A 16,395-nucleotide genomic window follows, 5' to 3' on the forward strand; every position below is an offset into this window, starting at 1 on the left:
AAGAATATGAAAACAATAAGATTGAATTGAAATTTATTATAAATATATATATATAAAATAGTATATAAGACCAACGTTGTTATGTGTAAAATGATTAGTGATGAGATAGGCTGAGGAAAAAATGTTAGTAATTTGTCATCCTGCCTCTAAATGAATAGTTTCTGATCAGAAGAAAGAAATGCAAGACATATAAAAATTTCAACAAAAGGTAAATGTAATTTAACCCCTAAAAATTATTCTGAATTTATTTGATAAACAGTAAGATATATTGTCGTATCATTTTTTACGTCGTCTTTATTTGTTTTGCAGCTGTCTGATGAAAATTTTACACATTCGAGTCTTGTGTTGTAATCTTTAAGCATATACGTACGTTGATCGAATTTTGATTTAAGTCTTCTAACTGCTTTATCACCATTATATATAATAAAACATGTTATAGGAGATAGACGGAAATATACTTTAATTTTCTGCTGAATAAACATTTGATTGCTTTCTGTTTACAATAATTATGTTTGATTCGTATTATAAAATCATTGCTGAATTGACGTCTTTTCATATCCAAATTGTCTACCTCTGTATATTTGATATGTTTCTGAAGGTTTGTCATATACATGATAGTCTTCATCCTCTTTACTGTTTCTGAAAATAAAACATAATAATTCTTAGTACACAATATATATAGAAAGATGTGGTATGAGTGCCAATGAGACAACTCTCCATCCAAATTAGAAATTATAAAAATAAACCATTATAGGTCAATGTACGGCCTTCAACAAGAATGACTCGACCCTAAATGCATGTGCAATCTTGTATAAATACAATACAGGAATTTTATTCTGATCAGTTCTCATGCACAACACGAAGCCATTATAAATGTACCTTTGCAGCCACCCATTGTGTACTGTCAATTTTCATTGGTGGTTAAGAAATATGACAAAACAATTATATTCCATTATGAAAAACGCTGCTAACAAACTTAGACTACGGATTAAAGTCACATGCCTTGGGTAAATACGTAATAAATAACGTAAATACGAGAGTATGTTTTTGAAACATCTAAACAAAAGAACAATTGAAATACCAATAATGGTAGCAGTATAAAAAACCTTTTATGATGATTTCAGTTTGTATTTCGTAATATAATAAACGTTACTGAGGACTTTCATGATAAATAATTGAATAAAAGATGTATTTTTATGAAAACTGTTACTGTAGAAATTATTTGTCAAATTTACTTCAGCTTAAGGTGGTACCTAACACTACAGGGAGATAACTATGTAAAATCAGCCAAACGTTTTAATAACGTTGTCTTGTAAAGGGAGTATTAAGCTTCTCAATGATCAAAATTGGTGTTTGTCAATCTGCTATATAACCAGTGTAATTTTACTGATAAAATGGTTGGTTCAAATTTTTTGATATTTATATATTTTGGTTAAAGGGTCAAAGTAAATACTTTGTCAAAATTTTATGAAAATTAAACGAGCCAAATTAATTTTAGTGAAAGTGTTGGGTACCACCTTAACAGTATGCCTTTGATTGGATTGTTAGATAACAAGTTTGCTTCAAAATGTAAATAGTATAGCAAACAAATGTGATAATAAAATTACAGCCGTACTTACTGCATCACTGATTCTTACTAGTTATCGGGGATCCATTTGAGATAAAATTACACGAAAGACCAACTATAAGACAACACACGGCTTTAAAAGACGAGAAAAAAGTATCTCGTAAAAAAAAAGTTTAAAAAAGCCTTGCATGAACGTTGATGAAACTATAAGTACACTTCATTTCTTTTTGCAGAACGGTATACATGTTTGTAGGATTAAAGGATTTAATGAAGGTACTTACGATAATTCATGTGATGATGTATCCATATATTTTTCTTTAGATCTTCCCTTGAGTAGGCAACAAAATGCAATAGGAATCATTAAAAATCCAAAACTCATTAATCCTAATGCTACAATTGGTCCACTGTTCCGTTTCAGTATTGTTGTAATGGTATTTTTTTTACCTATTAATATTGGAGTCCCAGAATTGAATGATTTTAAAATATGTTAATTTTAGAAAAAAATTTGTTGAAAAACATAATTTGTACTTAAATTTTCAAATACCTTCAAACAACCTAGAAGTATTTATAAATTTTGGCAACATGTTGCCATGATAAGACAATTATGAATGTCTTTCACATTCACTTGAAGAAACACTGATTTGTTTTTTTCTTAAGATAAGCAACCGTTTCATTCAAAGTTGAAACGAACCACAACAATGTACAGGATAAGAAACGCGAGCATCGTATACAAATTGCGTATATGTTTTATGCAGGTCATTCTACTTTATTTTTAGAGTGTTTTTTTATTGTTTCAATTTATATTTTGAATAAACCATTAATTATGGTGTACATTTGTAATGTGTAATAGTAACAATTATATTTTATAATATATTTTCCCTGATAACTTTTGTTAAGAATTGTGAAGATATCTGAAATTGATAATGAATAAGAACGAATACTTTGTCGTAATTCATTCATATCTGCCCACACTGATGCAATATCCATTACAGTTTTAAACGTCATTTACAGCCACCAGCATTAGTTTGATGAACCGTTACTGACCATGCTGACAAATATGGAATCTTTGCAAAAATCCACTTAAAAAAATGTATGTTATTACTGATAATAAGTAAAAAATTCAAATGATACTAGCTTGATCGTTTTTTAAACAAGATCAAAGACAATTAACGAATCTGTTTACAAGCTACACGTATGAAGCATGAACGAATATAAGTTCAATGTCTTTTATTCTGATACTAACTTTGCAGCAATGACAATTCAATATGAATAACTATTTTCTTTATTGCTAACTTGTATTTGTTTATCACCACTTAATAATCTGTATTGCAAAGTAGGCTATTTTCTTAGCTAAAAAGTAAAAACACTGAACTCCGAGGAACATTACATCGGAAAATTCCTAATCGCAAGGCAAAATCAAATGACAAAACACATTTAAAACGAATCGACAACAACTATCATATTAAGAGCATTAGGCGAAGATCTCTGTATAAAGTATTCCTACTGATTTATTATAAATTTCAGATATCTTCAAAATTCTCCCAGGAATTAAGCATATTAAACACAAAATTACTTACTACACACAGGAATAGTTCCATCCCAAAGTTTATTCTCCATACACTTCCGAACTAAAGTACCATCTTTGTTCTCATAATCAATATTACATGTGTATGTTATCTTATCATTATAGTGTAATCCGGTTTGTGAAGATATTGTTGCAAATGCCACATCTGGAGGATTCGGACACGTAATTATGGCTATAATAATAAACAAATGTAACCATTATTACAAATAGGATCACTTGTTAACCAAATTTGCCTAAATATTTAGTTGTCTTACTTTTGGTAATGTTACCATGTTTACTAACTCTTTTTTATTTGCTGATGAAATTTTATTTATATTTCTTAATGATGTGTACCAAATGTTATGACCGATCTATCTTTTATGCGATTGTACGCAAACAGAATGCCGTTTTAATGAAATTGCGAATTTAAACGTGTTAGTGACTTTTAAATCAATGCAATAATATTGACTTAACGTTAAAACACAATTATCGACTAAACCTATTCACATAAAAAACAAACACACTTTTAGGAAATAGCATCATTTGTATAACGCACTGGATCGGGTACGTCGACCGGTAACCATAACCTTTTACTGTATGTGGACATGATATGCAATGCGTATCTACACAGAGTCAGACTGGTATGATATCAGATAGGAAACATTCGATTATATTTCAAACGTGTTGCAACTAATATTTGAGCTCACTTAAACGTGTTGTTTGTGAATTGAGAGACAGGCACATACTTTAAGAAGCCGTAATCGATCTAGTGATGATGACCATAAAACTTATAATGACGTAATAAAATTGTACACTATAATGCTTGATTGTGGTCATTATTTTAATAAATTTCAACAAAGTAAGGAACAGTCATAATTATAAATTATCAATGTCGGCTATCTTTAAAATTCTGCAACAATTGTAACATACATTTACTTACTACAAACAGGAGGAGTTCCATCCCAAAGTTTATTCTCGTTACACTTCCGATCTAAAGTACCATCGGTGCTCTCATAACCAATATTACATGTGTATGTTATCGAATCATTATAGTTTGATCCTGTTTGTGAAGATATTGTTGCAAATGCCACATCTGGAGGATTCGGACACGTAACTATGGCTATAATAAGAAACAAATGTAACCATTCTTACAAATAGGATCACTTGTTAACCAAATTTGCCTAAATATTTAGTTGTCTTACTTTTGGTAATGTTACCTTATTTACTAACTCTTTTTTATTTGCTGATGAAATTTTATTTATATTTCTTAATGATGTGTATCAAATGTTATGACCTAGTTATCTTTTATGCGATTGTACGCAAACAGTATGCCGTCTTAATGGAATTGCGAACTTAAACGTGTTAGTGACTTTTAAATCAATGCAATAATATTGGCTAAATGTTAAAACACAATTATCGACTAAATCTATTCATATAGAAAACAAACAAACTTTTAGGAAATAGCATAATTTGTATAACGCACTGGATCGGGTACGTCGACTGGTAACCATAACCTTTTACTGTATGTGGACATGATATGCAATGCGTATCTACACAGAGTCAAACTGGTATGATATCAGATAGGAAACATTCGATTATATTTCAAACGTGTTGCAATTAATATTTGAGCTCACTTAAACTTGTTGTTTGTGAATTGAGAGACAGGCACATACTTGAAGAAGCCGTTATCGATCTAGTGATGATGACCGTAAAACTTATAATGACGTAATAAAATTGTACACTATAATGCTTGATTGTGGTCATTATTTTAATAAATTTTAACAAAGTAAGGGATAATCATAATTATCAATTATTAATGTCGGCTATCTTTAAAATTCTGCAACAATTGTAACATACATTTACTTACTACAAACAGGAGGAGTTCCATCCCAAAGTTTATTCTCGTTACACTTCCGATCTAAAGTACCATCTGTGCTCTCATAACCAATATCACATGTGTATGTTATCGAATCATTATAGTTTGATCCTGTTTGTGAAGATATTGTTGCAAATGCCACATCTGGAGGATTCGGACACGTAACTATGGCTATAATAAGAAACAAATGTAACCATTATTACAAATAGGATCACTTGTTAACCAAATTTGCCTAAATATTTAGTTGTCTTACTTTAGTAATGTTACCATGTTTACTAACTCTTTTTTTTTGGCTGATGAAATTTTATTTATATTTCTTAATGATGTGTACCAAATGTATGACCTATCTATCTTTTATGCGATTGTACGCAAACAGAATGCCGTTTTTATGAAATTGCGAACTTAAACGTGTTAGTGACTTTTAAATCAATGCAATAATATTGGCTAAATGGTAAAACACAATCATCGACTAAATCTATTCATATAAAAAACAAACAAACTTTAAGGAAATAGCATCATTTGTATAACGCACTGGATCGGATACGTCGACCGGTAACCATAACCTTTTACTGTATGTGGACATGATATGCAATGCGTATCTACAGAGTCAAACTGGTACGATTTCAGATAGGAAACATTCGATTATATTTCAAACGTGTTGCATTTAATACTTGAGCTCACTTAAACATGTTGCTTGTGAATTGAGAGACAGGCACATACTTTAAGAAGCCGTTATCGATCTAGTGCTGATGACCATAAAACTTATAATGCCGTTATAAAATTGTACACTATAATGCTTGATTGTGGTCATTATTTTAATAAATTTCAACACAGTAAGGAACAATCATAATTATGAATTATCAATGTCGGCTATCTTTAAAATTCTGCAACAATTGTAACATACATTTACTTACTACAAACAGGAGGAGTTCCATCCCAAAGTTTATTCTCGTTACACTTCCGATCTAGAGTACCATCTGTGCTCTCATAACCAATATTACATGTGTATGTTATCGAATCATTATAGTTTGATCCTGTTTGTGAAGATATTGTTGCAAATGCCACATCTGGAGGATTCGGACACGTAACTATGGCTATAATAAGAAACAAATGTAACCATTCTTACAAATAGGATCACTTGTTAACCAAATTTGCCTAAATATTTAGTTGTCTTACTTTTGGTAATGTTACCTTATTTACTAACTCTTTTTTATTTGCTGATGAAATTTTATTTATATTTCTTAATGATGTGTATCAAATGTTATGACCTATTTATCTTTTATGCGATTGTACGCAAACAGTATGCCGTCTTAATGGAATTGCGAACTTAAACGTGTTAGTGACTTTTAAATCAATGCAATAATATTGGCTAAATGTTAAAACACAATTATCGACTAAATCTATTCATATAGAAAACAAACAAACTTTTAGGAAATAGCATAATTTGTATAACGCACTGGATCGGGTACGTCGACTGGTAACCATAACCTTTTACTGTATGTGGACATGATATGCAATGCGTATCTACACAGAGTCAAACTGGTATGATATCAGATAGGAAACATTCGATTATATTTCAAACGTGTTGCAATTAATATTTGAGCTCACTTAAACTTGTTGTTTGTGAATTGAGAGACAGGCACATACTTGAAGAAGCCGTTATCGATCTAGTGATGATGACCGTAAAACTTATAATGACGTAATAAAATTGTACACTATAATGCTTGATTGTGGTCATTATTTTAATAAATTTTAACAAAGTAAGGGATAATCATAATTATCAATTATTAATGTCGGCTATCTTTAAAATTCTGCAACAATTGTAACATACATTTACTTACTACAAACAGGAGGAGTTCCATCCCAAAGTTTATTCTCGTTACACTTCCGATCTAAAGTACCATCTGTGCTCTCATAACCAATATCACATGTGTATGTTATCGAATCATTATAGTTTGATCCTGTTTGTGAAGATATTGTTGCAAATGCCACATCTGGAGGATTCGGACACGTAACTATGGCTATAATAAGAAACAAATGTAACCATTATTACAAATAGGATCACTTGTTAACCAAATTTGCCTAAATATTTAGTTGTCTTACTTTAGTAATGTTACCATGTTTACTAACTCTTTTTTTTTGGCTGATGAAATTTTATTTATATTTCTTAATGATGTGTACCAAATGTATGACCTATCTATCTTTTATGCGATTGTACGCAAACAGAATGCCGTTTTTATGAAATTGCGAACTTAAACGTGTTAGTGACTTTTAAATCAATGCAATAATATTGGCTAAATGGTAAAACACAATCATCGACTAAATCTATTCATATAAAAAACAAACAAACTTTAAGGAAATAGCATCATTTGTATAACGCACTGGATCGGATACGTCGACCGGTAACCATAACCTTTTACTGTATGTGGACATGATATGCAATGCGTATCTACAGAGTCAAACTGGTACGATTTCAGATAGGAAACATTCGATTATATTTCAAACGTGTTGCATTTAATACTTGAGCTCACTTAAACATGTTGCTTGTGAATTGAGAGACAGGCACATACTTTAAGAAGCCGTTATCGATCTAGTGCTGATGACCATAAAACTTATAATGCCGTTATAAAATTGTACACTATAATGCTTGATTGTGGTCATTATTTTAATAAATTTCAACACAGTAAGGAACAATCATAATTATGAATTATCAATGTCGGCTATCTTTAAAATTCTGCAACAATTGTAACATACATTTACTTACTACAAACAGGAGGAGTTCCATCCCAAAGTTTATTCTCGTTACACTTCCGATCTAGAGTACCATCTGTGCTCTCATAACCAATATTACATGTGTATGTTATCGAATCATTATAGTTTGATCCCGTTTGTGAAGATATTGTTGCAAATGCCACATCTGGAGGATTCGGACACGTAACTATAGCTATAATAAGAAACAAATTTAACAATACAACACCCCTGGGTGCTCGAATTTCTCGCTACATATAAGACCTGTTGGTGACCTTCTGCTGTTGTCTTTTCTATGGTTGAGTTAATGTCTCTTTGACACATTCATCATTTCCATTCTTAATCTTATTTAGTTTTTACAATATAACAGTACAGCGTATATGTGAAAATATTTGTTAAATATATAATCATTCTCAAGTGTGCAGTTCTACTTTTTACCGTATCTTCCCATTGGAAATATATATAAAAAACAATTGCATATATTTTTCTATGTTAGTTTTTTTTTAATGTTGCTATGATTCTGATAAGAGTAAACACACAGGGTGAATGGTAATACGTGCATACACTAATGAAATATATGCCGTTCATACCAATAAAATAAAAATTAGAGCACCCTTGTTGTTGTTCTTCGTCTGAAAGTAACATTGACAACTTCAAATTTGGACACTTATTCTCACAAAAAAATTAATTAAGATTAACAGAACTACAATTTAGACAAACGAGCATGACCAAATATCATATCTCAAAATATTTTATTCACAGGTGCAAAGATCAGGATATACTTACTCTTCCGGAGCATCTGAGATCACCCCTAGTTTTTTGGTGGGATTCGTGTTGCCTATTCTTTAGTTTTCTATTTTGTGTCATATTGTTTGTCTGTTTGTCTTCTTTAATTTTTAGCCAGGCGTAGTCAGTATATTTTCAATTTATGAGTTTGAAAAAAAGGAAAATCACAAAAATGTTGAACGCAAATCGGAAAGTCCCTTATCATACGGCAAAATCAAATGACAAAACACATCACAAACGAATGGACAAGAACAGTCATACTTCTGATTTGGTACAGGCAATTTCAAATGTAGAAAATGGTGAATTAAACCTGGTATTATAGCGTTAAACCTCTCACTTTTTTGACTGTTTCTCTGGTATCTTTCGTCCCTTTTTTATTGTTTTATAGGGTCTAAGGACAGAAAACAATCGATGTTCGTCTCTATCCTTGGTCGAGCTATGATAGGTTGTCGTGTATGTTTTAAATCAGGGTTTTTACCTATAGTGGAACACACCATTTTACATTTTCTTATACACAACATTACGCATAATTCAAAATGCAGTTATACGGTAAACTGTGTTTTTCACAAACTGTTGGAGTTTCCTTTTGTTTTATTTAATAACATTCAAATATGTTTATCATCTTATATCATAATGAAATTGATAATGGTACTTGGGAATGGAGAATGGAATACACGATTTCAATACCGAATAAGACGAATAACCGGCAAAGATCTAGAATTATTGAATACAATTGCCGTGAGACATTCTACACACGTAAATGCCGTTAACGAATACTTACAGCAAACCGGAGGACTTCCGTCCCATGTTTTATCCTCCTTACAGGTCCGAACCAAATAACCCCCTGTTCTTTCATATCCCTTGTCACACGTGTAAGTTATCTTATCGAGATAAGTTGAACCAGTCTGCGATGATTTGGTGGCAAAACTAACAACCGGCGGATTTGGACATGTCACTGGTTCTACAATGATAAGAGTGTTTAATTTATTGTTTGCATTTAGCAGGATTTGCATGGTGGATCAGTGAATGTAGTTGACAAGGCCAATATTTTAATTTGTTTTGATATTTTTCATTGATATTGAACTTTTCACCCCTAAATCAATGTTACCTATATTTCAAATAAAACAAATGACGAATGTGGATAAAATCAAGTTTTGTCTGTTGGGATTCGTTTTTGTGAGAAATAATATGATATAGTTTTTTTTTATAAAATATTGAAGATTTTTTTTCTGCAGCTACCCGATAGAACAGCTGTAAGTGTATGTTATTTGAGAACTCTGTTTATATCGACAATCAAATCGTCGAGTATATAACTGGTAGATTTGACGGTACTTTGTTGCATAGCAACGTACACTATATGCGAAACTGTAAAAAAAAAACAAAAAAAAAACTTGTTTCTTGTTGCATAAAGCACAAATTTAATGCCCAAAATTTATTTCAAAATTATTTTTAAAAATTTATATAAACCAATTTATTTCAAAAAGAAAAAAAATATAATGAAAAAGTATGAACTTGTAATAAAATTAAATTCTGCTTGACTTCATGAATGATTTTTGGCACACCAACTTCATTGTTAGCGTGACGTCATACACAAATCAAAACGTTTGACTAATGGCTCTTGTGGATTGACAGTAAATTTAAAAAAAAAGAAGAAAAAAATCTATAAAATCCTCGTTTCAAAAAAAAAGAAAATTTTAATCTCACTTGATTTCTTGGACTGAAGCATAAAAAAATGCATGTAAACAAAGTCAAATCCAAATTTGGTATAATACACATAACTAAAAGAAGACTAATCAGACTATAAAATATATCAGATCTCGTCGGCTGTCTATAAACAAAGTGTAGAAGTGTACTGAGCACCAGCTTTGCTTGATCCTTGATATATATGTAAAATGAAGCAAATGCAATCTAGTACTGTTGATTTATTTTTGGCTTGTGTACCAATTTTCATGGATTGATGAAACATGCATTTTCGTTGTACTCAACGTCATTGGCTGAGATGTCTGTAAACTTTTGCATAGAACATTTTAAATTCGTTTAACATTTCAATTACTGGTTTTCCTGTTCACACAAAATCAACAAAAAATTATAACCAACGAATATCAATGAATCTAGTTTACAACGTGGAATTCAAAAAGGTGATTGTATTAATATTCTATGTACTAACTTAACCCTTAGAAATGTTACACAGGACAACGTTACCAACCAGCTTGAGGCTGAATGAAACCAAAAACGCAAATCAATCGACTGTGAAACATTTCAACAAATCATAACTTTAGGACTTTAGGAAATATATGCAATGCTATTGATCAAAATATTTGTTTTGGTTGAGCGGGGAAATGTCAGGCTCCAAATAACAAGATCAGTAATCATGGTAATTGATTTCCTAACAAAATACAACATTGATTGATTGACACGATCCTTTAAGTTGCTGGGCTTGAATCCCGTTAAGAATTTCGGGAAGAACGCAGTAAGCGCATTTACCTTCAACCTTCGGCACTCGGACTAGGCGGTGTAACGACAGGTCAAAGGATATTGCAGATCGGAATTCAAAGTTTCGTTTGATCCGTGTCCTGGATATTAAATGCATGACTGTTCTGTTATTCTTGTTTGCATTACTTTTAAATTTTAATTCCAATGTTTTAATTTCAATAACTTAGTTAATATTTTAGGAAATCAAAACAAAAAAATTGAAACTGAAAATAAACTTGATATCAATTGCAAGACATTGTATTAGTCTTGGTATTTGGTTGGAAAACTACAATATGTGCATTTGATACTCACCACAGTTAATTGGAGACCCTTCCCAAATACCATCATATCTACACGTTCTCACTAAATCTCCAGAAATATGTTTGTATCCTACAGCACATGAGAACGTTATGGTATCATCTAGTTCATTTCCTGATGAAATGTTTGTTGCATGAGGCACTATGCTCGGGTAGTCACATGTCATCACTTTTGAATAGAAAGTATAGTACTTAAAAACAAAAGGAAAGCATCAACTCTATTCATTTCCTTACAGGAATCATTTCTGTTGATTAAAACTTAAAAAATTCTAATTGAAAAGACTCGAAGTTTTACACAAAGTTAAAAAAGTCAAAGATATAAAATACTATGAAAATACTTTTTTTATCGTAGTTTTTGTCATCTTAAGAAACATACTTAATATTGAAATATAGATTCATGATTGTTTTTTTTTTTGTTTTTTTTTTAATTTTATTAGTTTTGAACAAACTGTCAATAACTGCGAGTCTCCTCAGATCTATACTTAGTGTTATTTTGTCATTGCTGTGATGTACGAGGACCCAGCAACGTTCACTCTTTGTTTTTTGTTAGATGTATTTCTACATGTATTCATCTGATGAGTTAAGCTTTCACTAACTGATTTTTATAATATTACACCACTGTCCCAGGTCGGGGAGGGTAGAAATACCGCTAACTTGTTTAAATCCGCAACATACTACACGTGTGAGTCTGTCCAAGTAATATGGTGGTTGTTGTTTTTTCCTGTGTTACATTTTTGTTTCTCGTTCAATTGTTTGGTACATTAAACCGGCTTTAGTTTTTCTCGTTTGAATTGTTTAACATATCTTATTGCGGAGCCTTTAATATACAATGTAGCTCCGCTGACTATATGCGGCATACGCTTTTTTTTTTATTGTAGAAGGCCGTGCAGTGACCTACAGCTGTGTCAGTTGGTCTATAGTAAAGTGTTGTCTCTTTGGCAATCATGCAAACTCCTTCTTTTTTTATTAAAGTAAAAAAAATAATGTCAAATGTCAATATTTTTTATAAAAGTCATATGTTTCTTTTTTACCGACAACAACGATAATAATTTAGATTTTCAGTTTCTTTATCGAATTCTTGTCTTTTGAAAAGTTGTGAATTGACTTATCTCAGACTTTTTTTAATTTTTATCTTTTAAACCTGAAAAATCTCAATCATCACCACTTAATTAGAATTACTACGTAAACACTAAATTAATTTCTAGATAAAGTGTTACAATTTAAAAAAAAAAAAAAAAAAAACATAATGAAACTGCTATTTATGGTTAGTTGTGGTGCGTCAGTTTTGTTGTTAAATATAATCCTTGGTTTTATACAACAGTAATCAAAACAAAACATAGTATAGAAACTGCAAGTAAATTAGCATTATTCCAATATCTGAAAACAAATGCATAAAAGATAAATTGAGAGTATGTCATTCTGAATACAAAGGAATAATGTCTATAACCGAAGGTAATTGGATGATAATTATAACAAGTGCTGAACTATGATTCGGTTCCTCTGTCCTATTAGTTTTCGTCCATTGTTAAGCTTAAATGGGGACTAATATTTTAATTAAACTTATTGCTATCATTTAAAAGAAAGAATAATAAGACTTACCCGTCGTGCAATTATCGTCCTCCCATCCAGGAGCACATGTGCAGTTAAGGCTGTCAGTCAAATCAACACACGTGCCGTTGTTCTGACACGGGTTTGGATTACAAATGTCATCTAACATTAAAGAAAAATACAGAGTAAACTCGTGTCTTCACTTTGACAATGTCTGTTATGTAGTTGTTACATGTTTAGATGTTAAAACAATTGATTTGTGGCAACAGCATGGCAATTATTATTATCCTATACGACATACAGAAAAGCTTATCTACAAGGTCATTGATAATGTGGATAATTGTATTTAAGCCTGATTTCATAGATAAAAAAACCTCTCAATTGTATGACAGTTGCATAGAAGCATTTCCAAAACGAAAAGCAACGGAAAAACACAACTTCATTTTGGCAAGACTAAGAAATGTTTCTTAAAGAACAACTACAGTCGAATCTCGTTCAATCAAAGCAATTAGACCTGCCTTGCATAATCTACAATGTATTATACGAGTTAAGACACGCCACTGTACACTGCCACAGGGGCAATGCTCTACAACATTGAAGTCCTGGTACATAGAATGATTTGATAGACGGTTCTTATCATAACGTATGATGAAACATTGATCATTTATTCTCGGTGAGAAGGAATAACAAATTATAACATACCAACGACACAGGCACTGTTCCATGGTTCACACAAGGCAACATCATTTGGCAAAGCGTCATTGGTGCCTGTCATAAATGTAGTAGACATATAACAATTAATGAAAATCAATTTAACTTGGGAGTTTGAAACGGATATTTTGGGGTTTACGTTTTTGTTATGTTTAGTACAAGTTATGTGCCATTGACCAATTTTTTTTTTAACCAATAAACATGGCTTTTAAGTTTCCCACTGATTTTGAAATTTCATTTTTCTTCTTTGTTAGCACCATAAATGAAATATTTAGAATATTTTCTGCAATTAGGTAAGATAGTTTAGATACATTATTCTTTATACAATCACAGAGCCAAAGTAAAAACATCACGCGCGCTCATCACACAAACAATCAGAGGACATATATTTATATAGTACCTATTCTTCGTAAGGTTTGAATTGTCGGTGAACCTGTGTATTGACACACAGTGCTACTCATCGGGTTATTATTAGCTGACGATGTGAATGCTCTCTCCTGTGGTTCTGTGTTAGCGTTTATATCTACAAATAACAACTATTACATGTTGATATTTAAATTTAAACATATGCAGCTCTCTCTTTCTCTCTCATGATGTGGCCAAGAGTGACCGAAAAAAGTTTTAAATTCATATAGCATCTACTCTGCCTTCGGAAGTTGAATTTAAGTTTTCACGAGGGTAACATCAGCTTAATCATGTTTATAGTCAGTACTTCGCCACTATCTTGTTTTATGATAAACACTTTGTCAGTTAATACATGTATATCTAAAAATTTAAAAAAAAAGTTTAAGTTCTCGCATGCAAAGTCGTCCCTTTTCACCAATTTCACCTACATATGTGATGAACATTTCTCAACTATTTTGGCTTTCAAGAGTATGCATCTGCTACTCAAATTCTGTAGAACGCCACCAGTGTCTGATCAGAAAGTTAATGAACCAGGGGTATGTCAAAGAATGTCTTGTCTCTTAAAAAAAGATAGTTGATCAGAAGATGCCAAAACCTTGTTGATAAATATTCCGTATAAATTTCAAAAATAATACTAATAATACATTACACGATGGTCTTGCGGTAGAGATCTTTGTAAATGACTTTTTTTTTATCATCTTAAGAATCTATGTATTTAGCAAAACTTTATAAAAAAAAACAAAAAGCAAATTTGAAATTAAGAAAAGTTTGTTTTAATTGGCCCAAGATTTTTTTTTTAAATAAAAGTTATAATGCATAACATTTATTCCAAGCATATCTTTATAACCCCCAGCCTGAAGTTCAGATTAAGAAGTTTGAGTAAGGCGGAGATTGTGCCACACAAGATACTTTCATTTTTTTTTCTTTTTTGGAATATAAAATTTAGGTTTTAAAGGGGGCGTCTGCTCTCAACATGCTTATCACCGATTGTTCCTAAATTCTCATATTTGATTCACATCAAACTAACCCAGTATAAAAATTTAAGAAAAATCTGAAGTATACGTTCGATAAGTCATGGAATAAATAATATATATCAGCATTTCATGCGTATTGTAGTATAGACGCACTATATTTATCAATCGACATGACCTCCGAAGACGTCCAAAGTCACATATAACTCGAGAAAACATGACATAGATAGCAAGCATATGCAAAAGTATCGTTCCATTCGGATCACCTTTAGTTTTTTGGTGGGGTTCGTGTCGCTTAGTATTTTATTTTCTATGTTCTGTTTTGTGTACTTTTGAGTGTCTGATTGTATTTTTATTTCTTAGCCATGGCCTTGTCAGTTTATGCTCTATTTATCAGTTTGAATGTCCTCCAGGTATCTTTCGGCTCTCTCTTAAGAGCATACGATACTGTTACAGGGGAGGTAATGACGTTGTTAAAGTAAATTGCTATTTTCACGACGTGAAAGTACGACTTATCGGAAAAGATGCAGTTTTTGACTGATGTATATCATTCAACTTATTTTACTTGAAAACGAGTTCATGGACCTCTCTTTTGTTACGTAAGGAGATTGTGTGCGCCAATTTTAATGAAAACGTCAATAGTGCATTTTTTTTAATTTGATAAATGTACATATTTCAAATAAAAATATTTAAAATTTAAGAACAAAAACATTGAAAATTGATACATGTCAAGCATTTAGTGAATCACGCAGTAAAAAAAAGAAATGAATTCAAAAATGGAGTACAAGTAGCTGAAGGCATATAAGTTGACAAATAGTATAGCCGAAGAGGGCAAAAAAAAGATACAAGTATAATTTTGAATATGGAAGAAGTAAACAAAATTAAGTTGCATCCATTTTCAATAATGCAATAACTTCATTTGCAGGTCGGTACTGAAGTTATGGCTTCTGAGCTAGTCAAATCCGAGTGGACTTAGGTAAAAACCAATGGTATAGATAACATTAACGTTTCAAATTTTACTACACCAGATGCGGATATTGATAATTATTCTCTTTTTAGTAATGCTGAAAGCAAATTTAAAGAGCTCACAAATTCAAAGAAGACAAAAGTATATCCTAAGCCGGTTAATCTTTGACATGTTTGATGTTCAATACAACAGATGCAATGCAAATCATAACTGACATAAAAAATATGTAAAATGAAAAGAAATTAAAATTCGTTGAAGGTAAGATTCAATAGTTATGTTTCTTATTTTTTGTTTTTTGAACATGTTAAAAGCATGTAATGCAAATGTTTAAGATTTGTTTTTAACATTTCTGTTTTTTGAATTTATAGAAATAAAACAAAATCTATAAATGATAATCATTTATGATAAATTTCCTGCATACAATATAACTATACGTCATTTTTAACAATCATGTTTGCATCCT

The 16,395-nt window shown here is 31.2% G+C and overlaps 2 protein-coding genes and 1 long non-coding RNA gene across 3 annotated transcripts in view; all 3 read right to left on the reverse strand.

Annotated features, from left to right (window-relative positions):
* Positions 1 to 503: 503 nt before the first annotated feature.
* The window catches only part of LOC143042294 (uncharacterized), a 72,143-nt gene continuing 56,251 nt past the window's right edge, over positions 504 to 16,395 (reverse strand). The window contains exons 12-13 of the mRNA XM_076214564.1: positions 1,849 to 2,011; positions 504 to 639 (exon numbers count right to left, since the gene is read on the reverse strand). Coding sequence (XP_076070679.1) covers positions 531 to 639; positions 1,849 to 2,011 — 272 coding nt within the window. The 3' untranslated portion in view covers positions 504 to 530. The remainder of the gene's footprint in view (positions 640 to 1,848; positions 2,012 to 16,395) is intronic.
* On the reverse strand, positions 3,137 to 9,883 carry LOC143042920 (CUB and sushi domain-containing protein 1-like). The gene is made up of 8 exons (XM_076215427.1): positions 9,874 to 9,883; positions 9,323 to 9,502; positions 7,772 to 7,951; positions 6,849 to 7,028; positions 5,922 to 6,101; positions 4,999 to 5,178; positions 4,072 to 4,251; positions 3,137 to 3,324 (listed from the first exon to the last, which is right to left on the reverse strand). Exons 1-8 carry the CDS (start codon positions 9,881 to 9,883, stop codon positions 3,137 to 3,139), a joined length of 1,278 nt encoding a protein of 425 aa, XP_076071542.1.
* On the reverse strand, positions 11,340 to 13,627 carry LOC143043422 (uncharacterized). The gene is made up of 3 exons (XR_012968377.1): positions 13,581 to 13,627; positions 12,930 to 13,040; positions 11,340 to 11,499 (listed from the first exon to the last, which is right to left on the reverse strand). It is a non-coding gene; the product is annotated as an uncharacterized LOC143043422 (long non-coding RNA).

This window comes from Mytilus galloprovincialis, chromosome 8 (genome assembly GCF_965363235.1).
Source record: "Mytilus galloprovincialis chromosome 8, xbMytGall1.hap1.1, whole genome shotgun sequence".
Taxonomy (NCBI): domain Eukaryota; kingdom Metazoa; phylum Mollusca; class Bivalvia; order Mytilida; family Mytilidae; genus Mytilus; species Mytilus galloprovincialis.